Source organism: Podarcis vaucheri (assembly GCF_965113315.1).
Source record: "Podarcis vaucheri genome assembly, chromosome: 6".
NCBI lineage: Eukaryota > Metazoa > Chordata > Lepidosauria > Squamata > Lacertidae > Podarcis > Podarcis vaucheri.
Window position 1 is genome coordinate 16,171,287 of NC_138764.1, and position 20,859 is coordinate 16,192,145.

At 42.0% G+C, this 20,859-nt stretch overlaps 1 protein-coding gene and 1 long non-coding RNA gene across 3 annotated transcripts in view; one reads left to right on the plus strand and one right to left on the minus strand.

The window, feature by feature from the left end:
* LOC309533933 overlaps positions 1–20,859 on the plus strand; it is a 274,946-nt gene that overhangs the window by 51,415 nt on the left and 202,672 nt on the right. The gene's annotated exons all lie outside the window — the stretch shown is intronic.
* KIFAP3 (kinesin associated protein 3) overlaps positions 1–20,859 on the minus strand; it is a 73,299-nt gene that overhangs the window by 23,244 nt on the left and 29,196 nt on the right. For both annotated transcript variants that reach the window (XM_082225461.1, XM_082225460.1), the window contains exons 12-18: positions 14,446–14,554; positions 13,390–13,502; positions 12,498–12,663; positions 10,135–10,260; positions 7,167–7,265; positions 4,544–4,629; positions 622–811 (exon numbers count right to left, since the gene is read on the minus strand). In XM_082225461.1, the coding sequence (XP_082081587.1) occupies positions 622–811; positions 4,544–4,629; positions 7,167–7,265; positions 10,135–10,260; positions 12,498–12,663; positions 13,390–13,502; positions 14,446–14,554 (889 nt within the window). The remainder of the gene's footprint in view (positions 1–621; positions 812–4,543; positions 4,630–7,166; positions 7,266–10,134; positions 10,261–12,497; positions 12,664–13,389; positions 13,503–14,445; positions 14,555–20,859) is intronic.

Below are 20,859 nucleotides of genomic sequence, written 5' to 3' on the forward strand. Positions count from 1 at the left end.
GCTTCTGCACATGCGTGAGTGGCAAACCTGGAAGTAACCTGTTCTGGTACTTCCGGGTTTGCCGCGGACATTTGCCGGAATGGACACTAGACGAGGCAGACATTTGTGGAGGTATTACTGTATCACTGTACTAAAATACATTTTGAAAGAAAAACATTGCCTATCAAACTGATCGCTCTTAAAAATTAATCCTTTTAACGTGTAGTACTAGAGATACAGGGTGGTATTCAACTAAGTTTTATGCAGAACAGACCCAATGTAATTAATGAACGTGTGACCATGGTCAATTAATTTCAGTGGGTCTACTCAAAGTAAAGCACAGTCGAGTGCCACCCATAATACATTAATATACATATCAAAAGCAACGTGATTGCATCGTACAATAATGGTGCATGTATTAATTTAACTTTATCACAGTAAAAACCATGTGAATTCTGACATGCATTCAGCTACCTATAATAACAAACTTAAAGTAATCCAACATTTTTGTCTTTCCCAGCAAAATATCTTAACTTTTGCTGAACCTCTCTGTAAGATTGGGTGTACTGGGAATCAACTCCATGAAATGCTTGCAGGGAGCTTGTGCAGTGGGGAAGGTAATGTTATCTGTATCAGCCTTACCTGCATTGTAGTAAAGATCAGGTCTTTCAAGAATGTCCCCTTCATGAATATATGGCTCAATGCGGTCATCCCCATACAAGTACTGTTCATTTTCATCCATCTGCCGACTCTCCACCATTTCCAGCCACTGAGAGTTGTGCCATCGAAACTTCTCACTCTGGATCTTCTTGGCCCATTCCTCATCATATTCCTGTTTGGGAGATTTAAAGGCTTTAATACTAGCTAACCTTAAAGTAAAAAACTGTTATTAGTTCTTAACTTTTGCAATTAAATTTCTTGGATAGGTAATTAAAAAAGGCACCTTAAAAGCTAAAATCAATAAGCTTCCCACAAGAGTCTGGCTTGTAATTTTGTGTGAACCCAGGCTCAGGTTTTACTTTTCTGCCAACAAATCATGAGCAAAAGTCAATGTTTTGTTCTCAGCTTGCTGCTTGCAGTTTGTTAAAAGTGTGGGGAGAACCTCCAGCCCCTAGGCCAATTTGTGCCATGAGACCACTTCCCCCTAACTTGCTGTCCGCTTTGGAGCAGGTACAGAAGTGGCTGGATTGGCTGTGCAGCTGAGGACCCCATGGGGAACTTGATCACAAAGATCAGTGTTTCCCAAAGTTGGCAATAATGCCTCCTGGGGGGGGGTGATGGAACAATCCAGGGGAGCAGTAGAAGCCTCAAGTGCAATTGGGGGGCAATAAATAAAAATAAGGGGCTGGCGGAAACATAAAGAATAGAATTTTGAAAAACTGTTCATACATGTTTCGCCTGTTGTGTAATGACACTTACCGCCAGGTTGGGCGCTGTTGCAAGATGGCAACAATGCTTCCCCCTGGATCTGATGGTTGTGCTGGAGGGAGGGATTTTCCTGGGTTTGGGTGAACACTTTTTGGCTTCACCCAGGCCCAAGAAGTGGGTCACAGCTTGCCTGCCTATTTGGCCAATGGCAGGTGAGCTGCAGCCCCGGCCCCACCCCTGCGGCAGATTGGACTGAACAGGCAGGCTTGACTCTGGTCCTGGGGCCTAGTCCTCCTCCTTGCCAAGTTTTGAAAAACTGTTCGTACATGTTTCACCTGCACGTTCGATGTTATAGGACAGTGGTTCCCAATTAACCAATTACTGAGGACCCCCTATTTTTCAAAACCCAAGCCACGGACCCCCTACTTTTGTAAATTTTGATAGCTCTTTGGTAGTTACCGCTGCAAAGCCATTTTATGGACAATAATAAAATTTTTTATAAAAAAAGCCATTTTATGGACAAAATGTGGGGTAGCCCCTTATAAGCAAAGGATTTTAGGCATACTAAAAAAAAAACAGACTAGGGCTGAGTGATATCTGGTTTTCAACATCGTGATACATCAGCATTAAACATTGTGATATTCCGATATATCGCGATGTCTGAAACTGGAGATCAGTCATGGGGATAAGGAAAGGAGCAGTCACAGAGGTCCGGTGGGTGGTGTGTGAGCAAATCAGGCATGGGGGACATAGGACCTAGTGCGGTACGACATAGGTAGAAATAAAGATACATAGAAGAATGCAAATTTGTCACTGCATATTTCTGTTTGTTATACCTAAAGAAGGTAGATTTATGGGGCAGGATGCAGAATAATTTTTTTTGAAAAGGGGACAGTAGGCGAAATAAGTTTGGGAACCTCTGACATAGATAATTCCCACAGAAAGCAGGGTTGAAGTGGGGGGTGACTTCAAGCCTTCTGAATCAGATGAGTGAAGATTTCTGACAAATAGCCAAAACAGAAGATAAGAACATGGGAGGCAAGACCATTGTTTGAGCACGTATAGCAGTGAAAATACTGTTCTTCCCCCTGCTGCAAGTTTAGTCAGTTCTTGTTATTGTCCTCTACCTTTATTAGCACCTTCATTGTGGAAAATACACAAATTCTTTCTGCAAGGTATGTGCCATCCTTTTTGAACGACTAAATCTTTCCCTAGAGGACTAAACCACAGACACATTATGAAGCATTAAGTAGCCTCTCAAAATCTGGGTGCTATCCATCGGGGTCCTCTTTGTCACTGGTTTCCGTCACACCTTTTATCTAATTAAAATACTCGGTGCCAAGAGAGAACTATATAAATCTGTTCTGTGTTTTGCTGTGTCTGATGGAAAACAGATTCCCCTTCTTTCTTTAATGTGGCAGGTCCTTAATCTGGTCAGTAATAAGGTTCATTAAAGACAACTGCTCAACTAAATTAAAGCTGCAATGCAGTAAGTTGGAAGCACAGAAAAAAAAATCACTTGAAATGTTATACAGCTATACATATCTTTGCACATTACATAAGCTCACAGCTACTGTGGCAAGACACAATATGCCTGAAACCACTAGGATTGTATCACAAAACTGCCACCTTGAATTTTACTTATTGGGGTTATTTATCTTAAACGGTGCCAACACATAGCTTCTAACCACAATTTGTCCAACAAAGTAGGCTGATGTAGTATTATTATCTGCCCTGTGGCAATAAAGTACAGTTGAAATGGAGAGACAAGTCGGACTTGTAAATATATTGTGAAGACACACTGTGGAGATGGTACATTACATTCTGAAACTACCGCATTTCATCACATAATCATTGCTACCGCATAATAGTCACACCCCATTTTTCCCCAGCCCTAAAATCGGTTCCAAAGCTTTCACTGCATTAATCGCCGCAGAGCGGATTTGAGCAGAACACCCAGGTTCTGAAAAGAGAAAATGACGACAAGATGGCAATCGCCACAGGCTCAGTAAGCTGCTACCAGAGCCAGAAGATGGGGGACCCAGGAGGCCCCGGAAGAGCCACAGAGGGGAAATAATAATAATAATAATAATAATAATAATAATAATAATAATAATAATAATTATACCCCGCTCATCTGGATGGGTTTCCCCAGCCACTCTGGGCGGCTTCCAATAAAACACTAAAATACAATAACCTATTAAACATTATAAGCTTCCCTAAACAGGGCTGCCTTCAGATGTCTTCTAAAAGTTTGGTAGTTATTTTTCTCTTTGACATCTGTTGGGAGGGTGTTCCACAGGGCGGGTGCCACTACCGAGAAGGCCCTCTGCCTGGTTCCCTGTAACTTGGCTTCTCGCAGCGAGGGAACCGCCAGAAGGCCCTCGGAGCTGGACCTCAGTGTCCGGGCAGAACGATGGACGCAACCATGCTATGTGCAAATGCTTATACAGGAATGACCTACAGAAATAACCCAAAGTCTAGGAGAAACAGCTCTGCCTTACTAAATATGAAACATTTATTTTCATGAAATATATCACAGTACTAAATAATCCAGGTGTGGAGAACTGCATACATGCAAAAATGTTATAAAACACCACTGATCACCACTTCCTCACAAGGGTAAATTAAGTATTTTTGAGGACTATAAATATGATTTTGCATCCATTAAAATCTCCATGTCTTAAAATACTGTAAACTGTCATTTGAAGTATGCACTTGCATCTAAAAAAAATAATCTGAAAAAAACCAGAGTTTACTCGTTTTTATGCACACAGACATTCAGGGCACTGTTTCAGTACACAGGAGTTGCTGCTTTTGCCTACTATTTCAATCTGATCTGATCCACATGGTATAACAATTATTCTTTTATAAGAAAACATTCACCATATAAGCCTGGAGAATGCACCTTAAAATAAACACACTGAATTGTTTTTTAAAATCATATAACCTAGCATAGAAGCTTCAAAAGGCAGCACATAATAAAGGCCCCTGCCAATCCTATGTTTTCTGAATGCACCTATAATTTTGGAAGCAAAAATAACTGAGTAAAATAGGAGGAACAAATTTTACTGAAACGTATTTGCAATTGACATAATTTTCAGTCACACGTCACAAAATACTACTGCTTTTCAGAAAAAAAGGTGCTTGTCATTTTCATTAATACTCAGAAGGAAGAAAGTAAAAAGTCACTTACTGCTATTATATCCAGTGTATTGTCACAGACTTTACGGATCTCAGCATTTTTATCATGCATCAGGTCTATAAGATATGCTGGAGCCTCTACAAAGACATAGTTAAGGACGTAAAGCAATTATGGATGCCTCCAAACAATTCTATACAATATTGGTGTTAACAGTGTATGCCAGGGGTGAAAAAACTGTTTCAAACTTATTTTAACATAGCATTTTAAATTCATTCTGGACCCTTGTGGTGAAGGGTAGGTAAGAAATAATTTAAATAAATCACAGAATTGCAGAGTTGGAAGGGACCGCAAGCATCATCTAGTCTAACCCCCTGCAATGCAGGAATCTCAACTAAAGCATCCATGACAGATGGCCATCAAGCATCTGCTTAAAATCTTCAAGGAAGGAGTGTCTATCAGCTCCTGAGAGAGACTGTTCCACCGTCTAACAGCTCTCACTGTCAGAAAGTTCTTCCTAATATTGAGTCAGAATCTCCTTTCTTGTAACTTGAAGCCATTGGTCCTACCTGTCAGAGCAGGGGTAAACAAGCTTACTCCATGTGACAGCCCTTAAGGTATTTGAACATGGCTAACCTATCTCCCCCAGTGTCCTCTTTTCCAGGCTAAATATCTCCAGCTCCTTCAACCATCTTCATAAGGCTTGGAAGAAACACACATCTGTTAACATTAAATTACTGAGACGCGGGTGGCGCTGTGGGTTAAACCACAGAGCCTAGGACTTGCTGATTAGAAGGTGGCGGTTTGAATCCCCGCGACGGGGTGAGCTCCCATTGCTCGGTCCCTGCTCCTGCTTCGAAAGCATGTCAAAGTGCAAGTAGATAAATAGGTACCGCTCCAGCGGGAAGGTAAACAGCGTTTCCGTGCGCTGCTCTGTTTCGCCAGAAGCGGCTTAGTCATGCTGGCCACATGACCCGGAAGCTGTACGCCAGCTCCCTCGGCCAATAAAGCGAGATGAGCGCCGCAACCTGAGTCGGCCATGACTGGACCTAATGGTCAGGGGTCCCTTTACCTTTACCTTTACTGAGAACTCTAAAGAAAAGTGAGTGTGCTTGCTATTAGACTTGCTATTAACAATGCTAGAAGGAAAAACAACCAATAGGTGTATCTTTTCATTACATTTGGAAAGCAGGAATACAGATCATTCCCTAATCCCCTATTACATCACCGCCCACAGTAACTGATTTTGAAAGCATAAAGATATGCTAGCATCACATGCAAAACGGAAATAACAGCCATTTGTTTTGCATATGTACATGTTCCCAGCGCCACCCATTAAGCTAAGATCATATGAACATTTTATTAAAGCTTGCAGCCTTACTAAAAAGTCATGTAAATGTTTATGGATACAAAAAAAATACAGTTGTTATGGAGATGGTTTAGCACACATGCTAATAAGCTCATTCTATGACCTGACTACACTAAACAACTTCTATTCCAGAGCAAAAATGAGTGTTATAACATACTGTGATATTCAACTAAGATTTATTCAGAACAGACTCAACAAAATGTACATTACTAAGGTCCAGTAATTTTGACTGGTCTACTCTGAGTAAAACTGAACGGAATACCACCCATAGCTATGATCCCATGCAGCGTCAGCAGCAGAGTTCACAGAAGAGCAGCAGCAGCAGCTTTGGAAACAAAAACTGCAGATCAAAAACCACAGCTATTCCTGCCATCATCCTTTGAAACTGACCACCTACTGCCTCTCCTCCTGTTGTGAATGAAGACATCCAAGATTAGTGACAGGGATTGGGGTAGACAGAAGAGGAGAAGGCATGTTATTTCGTTTGCTATCCCTTATAAGAACACAGCTGTGAAGTGGGGCCATTTCTGAAGGCAACACAGAATAATTGGATTGCCAGCCCTTTCGCTTTTGCAGAGCTCCTGTTGTTAAGAAAGCTGCATGACACACAGAAGAGTAACAAATACACTTTCACCGTCACTGCATCTCCGTGATAGGCATGGCTGCAGTCATTACATTGCCCCTGGGAAGGCACAGGAATCCTGGGAGGACCAAACTAGTAACCCCACAAAGGAGTTACTCCTCCTCAATAAATAGCAGCTTAAGATACAACACCAATATTAGCTTCAATTGCTTCACTGCCTCTCTAGAAAATAGTTGGTTATATATATATTTTAAATGGGCTTGCCGGTCAGAAGGTCAGTGGTCTGAATCCCCGCGACGGGATGAGCTCCCGTTGTTTGGTCCCAGCTCCCGCCCACCTAGCAGTTCGAAAGCACGTCAAAGTGCAAGTAGATAAATAGGTATCGCTCTGGTGGGAAGGTAAAAGGCATTTCTGTGCACTGTTCTGGTTCGCCAGAAGTGGCTTAGTCATGCTGGCCACATGACCCGGAAGCTGTCCGAGGACAAACGCCGGCTCCCTTAGCCTAGAGAGCAAGATGAGCGTGCAACCCCAGCGTCATCCGCAACTGGACCTAACGGTCAGGGGTACCTTTACCTTTAAAATACAAAGCAATTAAATTTCAAATAGAAATGCACGGTCTGTGGTGAACCTATAGTGATGAAACCTTGAAATAAGAGCTTCTGCATATTCTGTAGAACCAATAAAAGCACTGCAGCAGGACTATTTGATCTACAGAAGAAGGATACGAGTCTCCTTGATTATGACATCTCTAGTGGCTTGATGGAAGACCATCTGGTAAAACACATAAATGATTTGGCACACAAACTCGTCATCTTCTTGCTGAGCTATACAAAAGGAAAAAGAATTGCCCCATCAAATTTTAAATCCCCAATTACTAGCATTTAATCATGAAGACGACGCATTAAATTTTCTAGATCATAATCCACACGAACATATACACTAAAAACATACCAGTTTTAACCAAAGTTCAGGAGTGGCATTTGTCTGAAGGTTCTCCAGAGTTACTTACAGAAGGGGAGAGGCATGAGCTTATAATTCCAAGGGACATCCTGAATTGGAAGGAAATCAATGCCACTACTTTTTACAGCTTTCTACATATTCTTCTCACTTTGGGGGGTGGGGGGAGGGCAGAATATGCCACCAATCTTCCCACCCCATTTTACTTTTGGAGATTTGGAAGATATGCACTCTGAGATAGCACACTGCTTTGCTCCACCCACTTAACCCCAAGAATTGTCTTTGCTCAGGCCACTTCCATAAAAAAAGCAAAAGTGAAAATCCCACCCTCTAAATCCAAATACAGTGGTGCCTCACAAGACGAAATTAATTCGTTCCGCGAGTTTTTTCGTCTAGCGAATTTTTCGTCTTGCGAAGCATGGTGTCGAAAAAGTTTTGAAAAAGCTACAAAAATCACCAAAAACCTCAAAAAATGCTACCACACCGCGTTCTATGAGTTGCTCCTCGAAGTCAAGTCGCAACTGTATTAACGGTGTTAAGAAAAAGGAAACAAACTTGCAAGACGTTTTCGTCTTGCGAAGCAAGCCCATAGGGAAATTCGTCTTGCCAAGCAGCTCAAAAACCGCAAAACCCTTTCGTCTAGCGAGTTTTTCGTCTTGTGAGGCATTTGCCTTGCGGGGCACCACTGTAGCTCTGCTACCTGGCCTAGCTCAAAGCAAATATAGTGGAACCTCGGTTTTTGAATGTAATCCGTTCTGAAAGACCATTCGGCTTCTGAAAAGTTTGAGAACTGAAGATCAAAGGGTGGCCAGCAAAATCCATTGAAAAAATGGAGAATTCCAAGGCGCGTTCAGAAACAGAAGCAATTACTTCTGGGTTGTCAGCGTTTGGGTTCCAAATTGCTCATCAACAGAGATATTCGAGAACTGAGGTTTCACTGTAAACTAGGAGTCCCTGGTCTGCTTGAAGTAAAAAGTGACTCCTTTTTTGTTTTTTTAAACTAGTTCTGAAGGAGGTGGACAATGGAGGTGGTTGCCTGCATTAAGGACAGAAGGCAGGGCTTTGGAGCACAACTCTCCTTGCCTTTAGGGCAGAACTACCCACTGCACTCCGACTCCACATCCAGGAAATCTGGGCACCACTTTTCCTGAGCAAAGCAGCACCAAGAAGAAGCAATGTGTAGGCAGAAGTGGCAGTTTGGAGAAAGGAATTTAATCATGCTCCTGGCAACTTTCCACACCCCTGCCACTTATTTTCCAGCTGGCATCCCAGATCTGTGTTTGTGGCGGAGGCACAGGTTGGAATAAAAACCACTAGGAAGAGAATTGTGTAAAATGGCAGGCAAGGGAAAGGTTAGACACCCCCCCCACACCTCCTAAATTTCTCCTCTCCTGTTAATCACTCATGCGCTGATACCACTTTGCAGAGGGAAAGTAGCAGTCGCAAGTTTCAAGACGTGAAGTAGACAGAATGTGCAGTTTTCAGGCTTAATCTGCATGTCCATCTCACATCTGGAAAGTCAGGAATGTGTCAACCGGTGCCAGATTGGCCTGAAGATAAATTGGGCTTTTAAAGTGTTCCAATTCAAAACTCAAAAAACCTCAAGGGATTTTTGAGTGTTCATCTGGAAGACTTGAAAAGTCCAATTTATTCACCACACCCTCTTCACTACTAGACACCCCCTTGCTCAAGTAAAATAATAATAATAAAGATAATAATCCATAACTTGTGGAAGGGTGGGGTCCTCAAATTCTCAAATGGCTTGGTAGTAGCCACTCCCCTGAAATATGTGGTTCCCAGGACCCTACTGCCTCAGAGGGGCTGGTCCTTTGTCGAAAGTCACACTGAATTCCCAAGTCAAAACCATCTGAAGCTCAGTTCTGGGTTAGTGATGTGTTTCCGCTCTCCTTTGAGCTGAACTGAGAACAGCTCTCCAGAGAGCATGTGTCCCTTTTCTCAGCTCTAAGCCATGCCCCGCATGTGAGCTGCTGCTTTTCGCCAATGCATCCTTTCGTTACAGCTGAAAGGAGTCTTCTGTAGATCATTACCCCTTCTCCTTTGCCAACGGAAAACTTCTTTAGCTTGGGGAAAGGCAAGGGTTGGGAAGAATAAAGAGATGGGGCACGGTAGAGGGAAGGTACAAGCCCCATTTTTAGCTTGTCCAAGGTCAAAAGAAGATGGAGCCAAACATTAATAATAGCCGGCCTTCTTGAAGAAGGGGCAGAGAAGAGTTAGCATTTCAAGTCCCAACATCTTGAAAATTCTTATTTTTAATGAGAGGTCTACTCAGAGGAGTTGCTAAGATGAAGTAAATTGCTCTCGCCGAAAAAATTTCCACAGTAATTTTTGTACAATTTTTTTAAAAGTGGTATATCCACTGAAAGTATTTGTCTTGGATGAGCATCAGAGGGCAATAAACAATCTAACATTAAATAAGCTTTCACAACATACCGTATTTTTTGCACCATAACACTCACTTTTTTCCTCCTAGAAAGTAAGGGGAAATGTCTGTGCGTGTTATGGAGGGAATGCCTATGGGTGGCATGCCTACGGATTTTCCTCCTCTAAAAACTATGTGCGTGTTATGGTCGAGTGCGTGTTATGGAGCGAAAAATACGGTAGGTTTAATACTCAAGTGCTTACAGACTTGTGGAACTGGGAACTGTGCGCAAACACACACACACACACACACACACACACACAAACAACATCCATAGGAGATTCTTAATAACATACCATTTAGTAGTTCAATGAGTGCTGGAATAATCCCAGATTTAGCTAGCAGCGCTGCACAAGAATCATCCATGGACACCGTGCCAATCATTATCACCACTTCCAAAACAAGGTCATCTTCTGCAGAACCTGATAAATTTAACAAAGAGAGAGGGTATTGTTGAATCCCACAGACACACACTAAGCGTCATGCTGGAAGAAAGCCACACCCAGAGAGAATCTTTCAATATGGCCAGCAAAACTTTTTTTTAGCAGCAAGCAAGCATCTGAGGTGTCTGCAATACTGATGCAACATCCTTGTTTAGCCTTCAGCCCCAACAAAGTACAACAGGGTTGCTGATCATTACTCCTCTGCCCCATTCTAAACTCTCTCTTTTTTAAAAAACCGATGCAGTGGGCTAATAGCCAGGAAGACTTTAGGACAGCACCTATGTCACAGGTTCTTTGAGACAACCATTGCTTTGGGAGTTTCAATATCTGGTAAGGGATTGTGAGATCCAGTGCTTTTTTTTCTAAACAAATGTTTAGGGGTACTCTCATTTTGACTCAAGAAAATCACCATTTTATAATTCAAATCGGGGAAAATAAATACAGCAAATGGACAAAAGTACAAAGATTCACAAAATGATTAGGCGTATACGTACCCCTGTGTCCCCCCAGAAAAAAAGCACTGGTTAGATTTATGGGTCCTTCGAAGCATTTTCACCAGCCCTGCACCCATCTTACCAGAAGTCAAGCTCAGTTTATTGGTCCTCATTCAGCCCAGCACTGCAGCCAGGCTCCAGTCCAGTTCCTGCACCACTACACATGATCCAGATATCATGGAGAAATAGAGCTGAGTGCCATCGGTGTACTGACGACAGTATGTTCCAAATTTCCCAATGACTTCTCTCAAAGACCTCACATATATGTTAAATAGCATTGGGGACAAAACTGTGCTCTAAGGAACGCCATAGCCTAACTGCCACAGGGCAGAAGAGAACTTCCTCAATACTATGCTGACCCTGGAAGTAGGAGTGGAACCTCTGTAAAACATGCCCCCAGTACCCAGTTGGGTCCAGGAGAATGCCATCATCAAAGATATCAAAAGCTGCAGAGAGACTGAGGAGAAGGTCACGCTTTACTTGTCCTGTTCTCTCTGTAAAGGTCATTTTCAGGGCGATGTTGACTGATTTAGTCCCAAAGTCAGCGCTGAACCAGACTGGAATAGGCCTAGATAACTGGTATATTTCAAGAATGTCTGCAGTTGCACCACCAACCCCGCCTTGATCACCTTCCCCCCCAAACAGGGTATTTGTGGTTGGTCGAAAGCTGTCACAAAGCACTGGGTTCAGGGTGGGCTTCTTTAGGAGTGGCTGTAATACTTCGTCTTTAAGGGTAGTGGGGACGATACCCTTAGGCCAGTGATGATCAAACTTGGCCCACAAGCTGTTTTGGGACTGCAACTCCCATCATCCCTAGCTAGCAGGACCAGTGGTCAGGGATGATGGGAACTGTAGTCCCAAAACAGCTGGAGGGCCAAGTTTGGCCATCACTGCCTTAGGTAAAGACACAATTACCACCTCCTGGACCCAGCTGGTTAAACCTTGCCAGCTAGATTTGATTAGCCAAGAGGGACAGAGCTCGAGAGGGCACATGCATAGTCAAGTGCATTACTGTAATGTGCCACAATCATTATTACTGCAGAAAAGGAAGGAAGCCTAGATAACCCACAGGTGTTATTACACTGTCTGTTCTTGTATTTGTTAATCATTTGGCAAAGTCACCTTTCTTGGTTTATTTAGCCAAACAGAGAAATCAGGATTTAAAGAGCTGTACCCTTTCTATTTTAGCTCCTCTAACCTCTAAAAGGCTACCCCTAAATGTTAGGAGACCATCTGGAATAGCGGTCCATAATGTGCAAACAGCTGCCACCAGCAAAGAAAATCAGCACACACGTGTCATAAAACACACACCATCAGATTTCTGGTCAGAAAGAGTTTGAGCATGGAAGCCGCTGGCTATTTATAGGAAAAGTATATTTTAAAGCTTGCACAGATGTGAAAGCATATCTGGGTAGTAAATGAAAACATATGATTACTGGTTTATACCTCTAGAAAACTTGCTTTCTGGATACGGGGAAAAGCCCCCTATATCGTTTCAAAAACCTGACCAGGATATCTGATGTTTTCATCTGACTGAGAAATAGACCGTGCCTAGATTGTCATTTGGGATTTTAGCCCAACTATGAAAGTTTGCTGAAGTGTTACTTTATGTTCTTCAACTTCCCAAAATTCAAAGTAAAACCCAAGCAAATTAATGAACCTACAACCATGCCGCACAGCAAAAGAAAGTATCTTGAATTACTAGGCATTCATAATACATACCTGGCTTTAATTTATCTTTGAGGTATGGTACCATTTTGTACTCTTTCAAGACAAGTTCCCAATCCAAATCAGGCAATGTCAAATTGGCCAGTGTTCCCAAGCATTCGATCACAAATTCCTCATCTTCATCATTTGATACTTGGGCAGCTAGGTCACCAACATAATCCTAAACAAACAATTAAAGCAAGCATTTAACAAATAGATTGCGTGCATAAAGGAAAAGGCACTGCCAGTTATAATGGTGGTGAACTGGAATGAGCAGGTGTGGCTAGGTGGTTACTAAACTGCTGATTACACACATGCAATATTGTGAATCCAACATCAAGAGTGTACTTTGGCAACAGAAACCCTTAACTGTTCTTCCTATGTCAAGCTAATGAATACTTTTTCAGTTCCAGACACATTATCCAGTCCAACAAACATTTTTTTATACATTAAAATCCAAATTTAGAAAGAAGTGCTATATGAATGCCAACTACACTTTCAAAAATACTTTCAAATACATTCGCAGTATTCAAAGCACTCCATACACATGGTAACAGCTTTATAAAGGCAAGTCAAATATTCTTATAAGACAGATGATGGCAGGGATGCTGAGGTCTGAAAGCTCAGTAATCAGCTACCGCACAGCAACAGGAAGGACAGAAGAAATTATCTTTAAAAAATAATAATACTGGTATGCAGTAATACGAACTAGAGAAGTCAGAGTTTACACTGTTTACTATAATATTCCAACATAATTAAGTCATGTGAAGTGAAAGCATTTGCAAAGCTGCAAACGATCAAGTGCAGTGTTCAGTGTGAAGTTATTTTATCCATTATTCAATTTCATTAAAATAAAACAAGTCCCCCACCTTATGACGGGTAAAAATTACTTATAAGGCATGCTTACAATAAACAAAGTTTTGGTTGGCCCATCATGCTGAGAGATGTTCCTAATCATCTTCATCAATAATGGGTCCTTGAATTTCAGTGCTCTCTTCATCAGCATCTTCAGTCCATTTCCTGAAAAGAAACAACCCAAATGAAAGGAGAGGGAGAAATGTATGAACCAACTGATTATAACGTTTTGTATACAACATTAACAAAGAGCCCATCCAATCTATATACGTTGTACATGATGCCTACTCTGGTTATGTAGGACAAACAACAAACAACATCACATCGTGGTAGGGGCTTGCTATAAGTAGTCAACAAAGGGTGGTATGCAATGCTAGTCCTACACAGAGTAGACCTACTGAGCTGTCTATTTATGTCAAAGATAGTGGTCTTGATTAGATTGCTCTCCTGTAAGCTGCTATCAGTGATAGCATGTTTTGTTGTTTATTTTCTTAATGTTTTGGGGGGGGGGAAGACTCTCTTAAAAAAGAAAGAAAAAAGACTGGCTTAGTAATTTGATAGAAAACTTCCCTTCATTCATTCATTATTGAGATTTATATCTCATCCTTCTTCCTAGGGTTGCAGGGCAGATAACAACAATCATCATACACAAAATATATTATACATTTTTTATAATCTTATAAACTATATATTTATATATATGGAATACTACATCTTTCTAAGGAAGACTTATCATGGATTTTGCATAGCAAAGTCTTATTTGGCCAGTCTTTTGAGATTTTCAAGCGTCAAAAAGTATGCAGACAGGGCTGATCTGGTAGACATTGTATACCCGGACTTCCAAAAAGCTTTTGACAGAATCTACTAACTAAAGCTGTTGAATAAACTTAGCAGTCATGGGGTATGAGAACAGGTTCTGTTGCACATCTGAAACATGGAACAAGAAGGTGGACATAAGCTGGCTGCTCCTTCAACTAAGGGAAGTAAGGTGCTTTAAAGATCTGTATTGGAACTGGTTCAGTTTCTAAATCAAGTCAGGGTTGAGCCAATCCTGATTCATGACATTATTCATAGTTAAGCAGTTCCTCTGCCATAGTGGAATACTCACCTTCACAAATGAGTTGTACATTTCTCTTGTTAGCTGCCAGGTTAATGCAAAAGGAAATGAGCTCTAGGTCGACACGTTCATCAGGGCACTCAAACAACATCTTCATTAACTATCAACACATAAATGTCAAGTAACTACATTAGCAGCAATAAAAATGAACCCATCTCTTACATGAAACCCACATGATAGGCAAACTAATGTCAGTGTACTGGAAGATCACCAGTGTCAAAGCAATGATTCTTCAACCTCAACTTTGTTAGATGGTCATGTTGTTCGGACTTAAAAATGGAAAGTGTAATGCCTGTGGTCAACAAAAAAGGTTTAAAGACTCTCAAGGCAAATCTAAAATAAAAAAGTAGTATAAACACTGACAACTGGGAAACACTGGCCTGCGAGCGCTCCAATTGGAGAACAGCCTTTATCAAAGGTGCCATGGACTTGGAAGATGCTTGAACTCAGGATGAAAGGGAGAAACGTGCTAAGCGGAAGGCACGCTTGGCAAACTCTCACCGTGATCAACTACTGCCTGGAAACCTATGTCCCCACTGTGGAAGGACATGTTGATCAGAAATTGGCCTCCACAGTCACTGTTAAGACCATGGAAGACAATATTACTTGGCTACAAGTGATCGCCAAAGAAGAAGACAGCCACATCATCTCAACTTATCTGCCCCATGCATTGCTCAAATATGGTGGCAGACCTTGGTGAAACAACTTAGGTCACCAATAAAAATGTGAGTGGAAGTTGTGCAGCAGCTTTTTGTGGATGGTGTTCTTGGACAACTTTTAGGCAGGGAAAGAAAGGCAGTAAGCTAGTCCTAGAGCAAAAAGGTATATGGAAGATAGACAGTGTAACAGGCCAATATAAATGATCAAACACAACCAGTACAGGATGCAGAGATGTGTGGTGTATGTACAGTGGTACCTCGCAAGACGAATGCCTCGCAAGGCGAAAAATGCGCAAGACGAAAGTTTTCCGTTTTTTGAGTGGTTCCGCAAGACGAATTTCCCTATGGGCTTGCTTCGCAAGACGAAACGTCTTGCGAGTTTGTTCCCTTTTTCTTAAAGCCACTAAGCCGTTAACAGCCGCTAATAGCCGCTAAGCCACTAATAGCCGTGCTTCGCAAGACGAAAAACCCGCAAGACGAAGAGACTCGCGGAACGGATTAATTTCGTCTTGCGAGGCACCACTGTATGGTGTTTTTAGGGTGGTCTTTAGCTATGGGGTTGGGCAATGTCAAACGTCCTTAAAGGTTCCTGCACACTGCGTTCTTCGTTTCTCTTACCTTTTTGAGAAGGGTGTGTGTGTGTGTTGGGTTTTCTTAATACAGTACTGATGTGGTCAACGGTGCTACTCAGTGGTGTTTGCTTGTAATAATGATTTGCGTGGCAGCACACCTGCAAACTATCGACGTTTCAGCACACCTGTATCTTAACAACGTAAGATGGTGGAGTTATGTGATGCAGCGATGTGATAGGGTAATTGAATATTTTGAAAACTGTATTTAAGTTGACCAAATGATTTGTATGGTACTGGCTGGTACAGAGTGGTGGTGAGTTGCAGCTGTTTGAATATTATTTAAAAATAAAGTAAGCAAAGATATTGTGGCCAAGTTTTTATTCCATCGCCCCAGACCAACAGTGGGGAGACTCTTGCAACAGAAAAACAAAGATCTGCCTTGCTTTCACTGGATCCTGCCTCTATCCATTCTTCTCTGACCAATCATGGACTTAGGGGACATAGTTCCATGGAGGGTTGGGCAGCAAAAGCCAGCCCCCCTATTTTTCTATAATAGGCTCCTTATGTATTCATTGCGAGACATGGTCGTGTGGACTTATATATATGTAAATTGCTCATAAATGCCTTATACAGCATAATCCTATGCATGTTTACTCAGAAGTCCCACTATATTCAATGAGGCTTACTCCCTAGTAAATGTGTAGTATTTCACCATTAGAAAGATATTTTACGGATATGTTCATCAGAATGGAATTGTTTTATTGTGTTTCAATATGCAGAATTTTATGTTTGCGTTTGTTATTAGCTTTTCTAAATCGACTACAGAGGAACAAGCCATGTTCTCCCAGCCACAGTTCCCTCGACCTGCAATCTGGGAATCACAATGATAGACCATCTTTGCAAGGCAGTTTTTAAAGCGTTTCACCCTCAACAAAATTAACACCACATGTTTCATTTGCCAAAAGGCTGGGGTCAGAAAGAACATGATGAGTATCTGTTCGTTGCCATACTTGGTTTGCAAGAAGAAAAACCCCTGCCCAATCACAGTTATGCTAAAATGTTGCATTTCTCTATTTGAGGCAGCTGTCACTTGCAAGAGAGAAATGGTCTCCAACAGAACCATGAATTATTGTTTCTAGACAATGAGTATGTGATTTCAAGACTTTTTATCTGCTTCTGATTTGACCCAGAAAATCTTGCAAGATTTGGACACCCCATATAAATACAGGGAAGTAGGTTCACATAAACATCCTCAACTAAGACATACAATTTGGCCTCATTCCTCATCTCTTAGGACTTAGGTGTACAGTGGTGGTTAAAGGTAAAGGTAAAGGGACTCTTAACCATTGGGTCCAGCCACAGGCGACTCTGGGGTTGCGGTGCTCATCTTGCTTTACTGTCGGAGGGAGCCGGCGTACAGCTTCTGGGTCATGTGGCCAGCATGACTAAGCCGCTTCTGGCAAACCAGAGCAGCGCACGGAAACGCCGTTTACCTTCCCGCCGGAGTGGTACCTATTTATCTACTTGCACTTTGACGTGCTTTCGAACTGCTAGGTTGGCAGGAGCAGGGACCGAGCAACAGGAGCTCACCCCGTCGCAGGGATTCGAACCGCCAACCTTCTGATCGGCAAATCCTAGGCTCTGTGGTTTAACCTGCAGCGCCACCCGCGTCCGCAGCGGAGGTTACATACTTTTAAAAGAGTACCCATCTCCACAACCCCTATCTGGGACCTGCATTTCCCCACCTTCTCGTCTTCCAACAATTCAGCACTGCACTAGAATGCAGTGAAATAATTCCCAACCGATTTCCCCCCTGCCCCATGCTGCTATCAGTCCTTTGTAACGTGGACACACTCTGCGCCCAATCAGCACAAGCGGCATTTCAACAGCGTTACAATTCCAGTTTACGTAAATATTTCCTTTAGGAGTTCCATTGCTCAGATCCTTTCTGCTTCCCAATCCTAAGGGATCAAAAATGTATTTGCCCTTTCGTCTTCCAGTATGAGGGCTAGAGTATTTTTCCCTCCAGGAAAGAAATGGAAACGGCACAGTTCTATAAAATGTCATCAGTTAGATTGCTAAAGTGGGTTCTGGCTCCGTAATTATATTATGGCCTCTCGGTGATGAGGTTAAACCTGGTTTAACTAACACATATATTTTACAAGATAAATTGTCATCCATAATACGCTCCTAATGAGATCATTGAGGCTGCGACTCATTGATTAATATGGATAATTAAGGGCTTTTGCAAAGATACATAAAAGGAGGGTTTTTAATCTTCCCAGCCAAAGGACTGATTTTATCTTTATCAAAATGCCTTAAAGATAACCCACTCTCTAAAATTTAACTGACCTTCCGTCTGCTGCCAAATACTGTTGTTTCTTTCTGTACAAAGTGACAAAAATTATTTATTTATTCCTACATTTATCTCCCACCTGCCCTCCAAGGAGCTCAGGCAATGTACAAACTTGTACATTACTCCGTTGTATGCTTATAACAACTCTGTGAGATAGTTAAGCCGACTGGCCCAAGGTCAACCAATGAGCTTCATGGCTGAGCAGGGTTCGAACCCTGATCTTCCAGGTCCTAGTCCAACACTATACCACCCTACCTCTCCATCTCCTTGGTGAAACCTTTGGTTCATGTTCTCATTCTACTGCAACTTTCTCCACCCTGGCCTTTCGTTGTCACATCTCGGCCCTCTTATCTAGATCCAGAATTTTACCACAAGAAACATTCACATCTCTCAAGAGTTCACATTGTGTGACACTCCTTAAGATTTCTACGCTAGCTTCAATCCACTCTCCTATCTGTTATAGGAATTCTAAGGTCTCAAATATAGAATAATCAAATATAGAATAAACATTGATAATTGCACAAGGTAAACACACAAACATATGCTTTATAACCCACATGTCTAAAATAGTACAGAAGAGCAACCCAAAAGCCATCTTAGTTCTTCTAAAGACTCTCAATATTTCCTCTGCCTCTTTAATCCCCTTTACCTGAGAAAACGCAGGCAGATAGCAGTCAGTGGGAGTTCCTGAAGGGATTCCTCTCCTATATCAATGAACTTTCCTGTTATTGATTATCACTGTTTGCCCAGATGCTCTGCACTGAGGGATGTCTGACTGGTATCCCAATAGTCTTATCAAATGCTAATGTTTTGTATAAACTGTGTCTGGAACTATGTTGTTTTGTTGTTGTTTAGTCGTGTCGGACCAGAGCATGCCAGGCAGCTTGGTCAGACTCGTGCTGGTAGCTTCGAGAACACTGTCCAACCATCTCGTCCTCCGTCGTCCCCTTCTCCTTGTGCCCTCAATCTTCCCCAACATCAGGGTCTTTTCCAGGGAGTCTTCTCTTCTCATGAGGTGGCCAAAGTATTGGAGCCTCAGCTTCAGGATCTGTCCTTCCAGTGAGCACTCAGGGCTGATTTCCTTAAGAATCTGGAACTATGTAAAACTTGCTAAATCCTCAGGAATATCGCACCTTGGCCTGCCTGAGACACAGTAACCCCACCTTATGTGTGACGTAATTTCTGATGGTTCGTAGAGGGGATGAAAAACCCTTAAGAGAGATGTTTTTTATTGGTTCTGGGTCTCTCTTGCCTCCTTGCAAGGAGGGGAGGGAACTCTGTTGCAAAAGAAAAATAAAGATCTGTCTTGCTTTCCCTGCATCCTGCCTCCATCAATTCATCTCTGACAGAACATGGACTTAGGGACTCAGTTGGGAAGCAAAGGCCAACCACCCCCATTTTTTTTATATCATAGCCAGGACAAATCTTTTGTTTTTACCTCTGGCATCCTCAGTAGCCCTGTACCCTCCCCTTCCCCCACTTTTGCCCCTGCAGGTCTGCCATCCTCACCTGCTGGTAGGACTTTGGAACACCCATGGGAACAGATCCAAACCAATTACTAAGGCACATTCAATGCACACTGAAATGCACACACAGCTCCCTCCACCCAACAATGTAGTTTTTATGGAATGGGAATTGCAGCTCTGGGCGGGGAAAGTATAGTGTTATGTACTGAAGTTCTCACCCTGGGCCAGCAGGGGGATACTGTAGATAGTTATGCAAATGAAGGATCGAAAGTGACATTCAGTGATTGGATAGTTTTAGAAAGTTGCTACGGTAACGTTGTACTGGAGCTCTATATAAGCAGGCTGACTGAGCCCTTCAGTTCAGTTCTGTTCTGGCCTCTGAATAAAGAAGAGCTGTTTGAAGAATCGCTGTGTTGTCTGATATGTTCACCCACAACTTAACATATGGTTCCCAAGATTTGGTTGGGGGTGGGTGTCACATGCTTTGAATGTATGGTGCAGACCTGCCCTCAAGTCTTTTCTTCCTTACTATTCCACATGCCTGGAATACTCCTTTAATGTTCAGTATGCCTAGAAGTCTCTTAGAGTACAATACCTTATGATTTTTATTTTATTTTAAGCATTTATAGACTGCTTTTCAGCTACACAATTGCCAGAGCAGTTTAATAATTGTGAGCTCGTACTGCAGCAATGAAGAGAAAGATAATGTAATAAAGAACTGCGACAGAAGAATTGTGGTAGCGCAGAAGTGGAAGCAGGAAGAAAGCCCAACGATAGCAGAGTGGAGACTAAAACTGATTGAATATGCTGAGCTGGATAAATTAACAGGGAAAATTAGATATATTAAGGATCAAAAGTTTATTAATGACTGGGGGAAATTTGTGGGCTATCTGGAGAACAAATGTTTTGTAAATACAACGCTAGTGGGATTTAAAGAGGCACTGTAAAGCATTAAGAGGTACTGCTCATTGGAAACAATGTATGAAGGGAGGTATAAATGGCAGTATGAACGATTGGAATGTGCTATAAAGAAACAAATACGAATGAATGTCAACGACGCTGAAGGAAGTCTAAAATGTATGAGAGGTACGCAATACGAATATAATGTATATATATGGAATATTAATAAAATTTTAAAATGCAAAAAAAAAAAAAAAAAGAACTGCGACAGAAGAGAGTTTAAGAAGTCAGAAAAACCTTTCTGTAGCAGCAAATTTCACAGTTTAACAACGTACTGTGTGAAGGAGGACTTCCTTTTACCTGTCCTGATGCTTGGTTTTCATATCAAGAATGGGGAATGCTACAGAGCAGGAATTAAACATCTGCAAAGGCTGTATCTGAAGAAGTGTGCA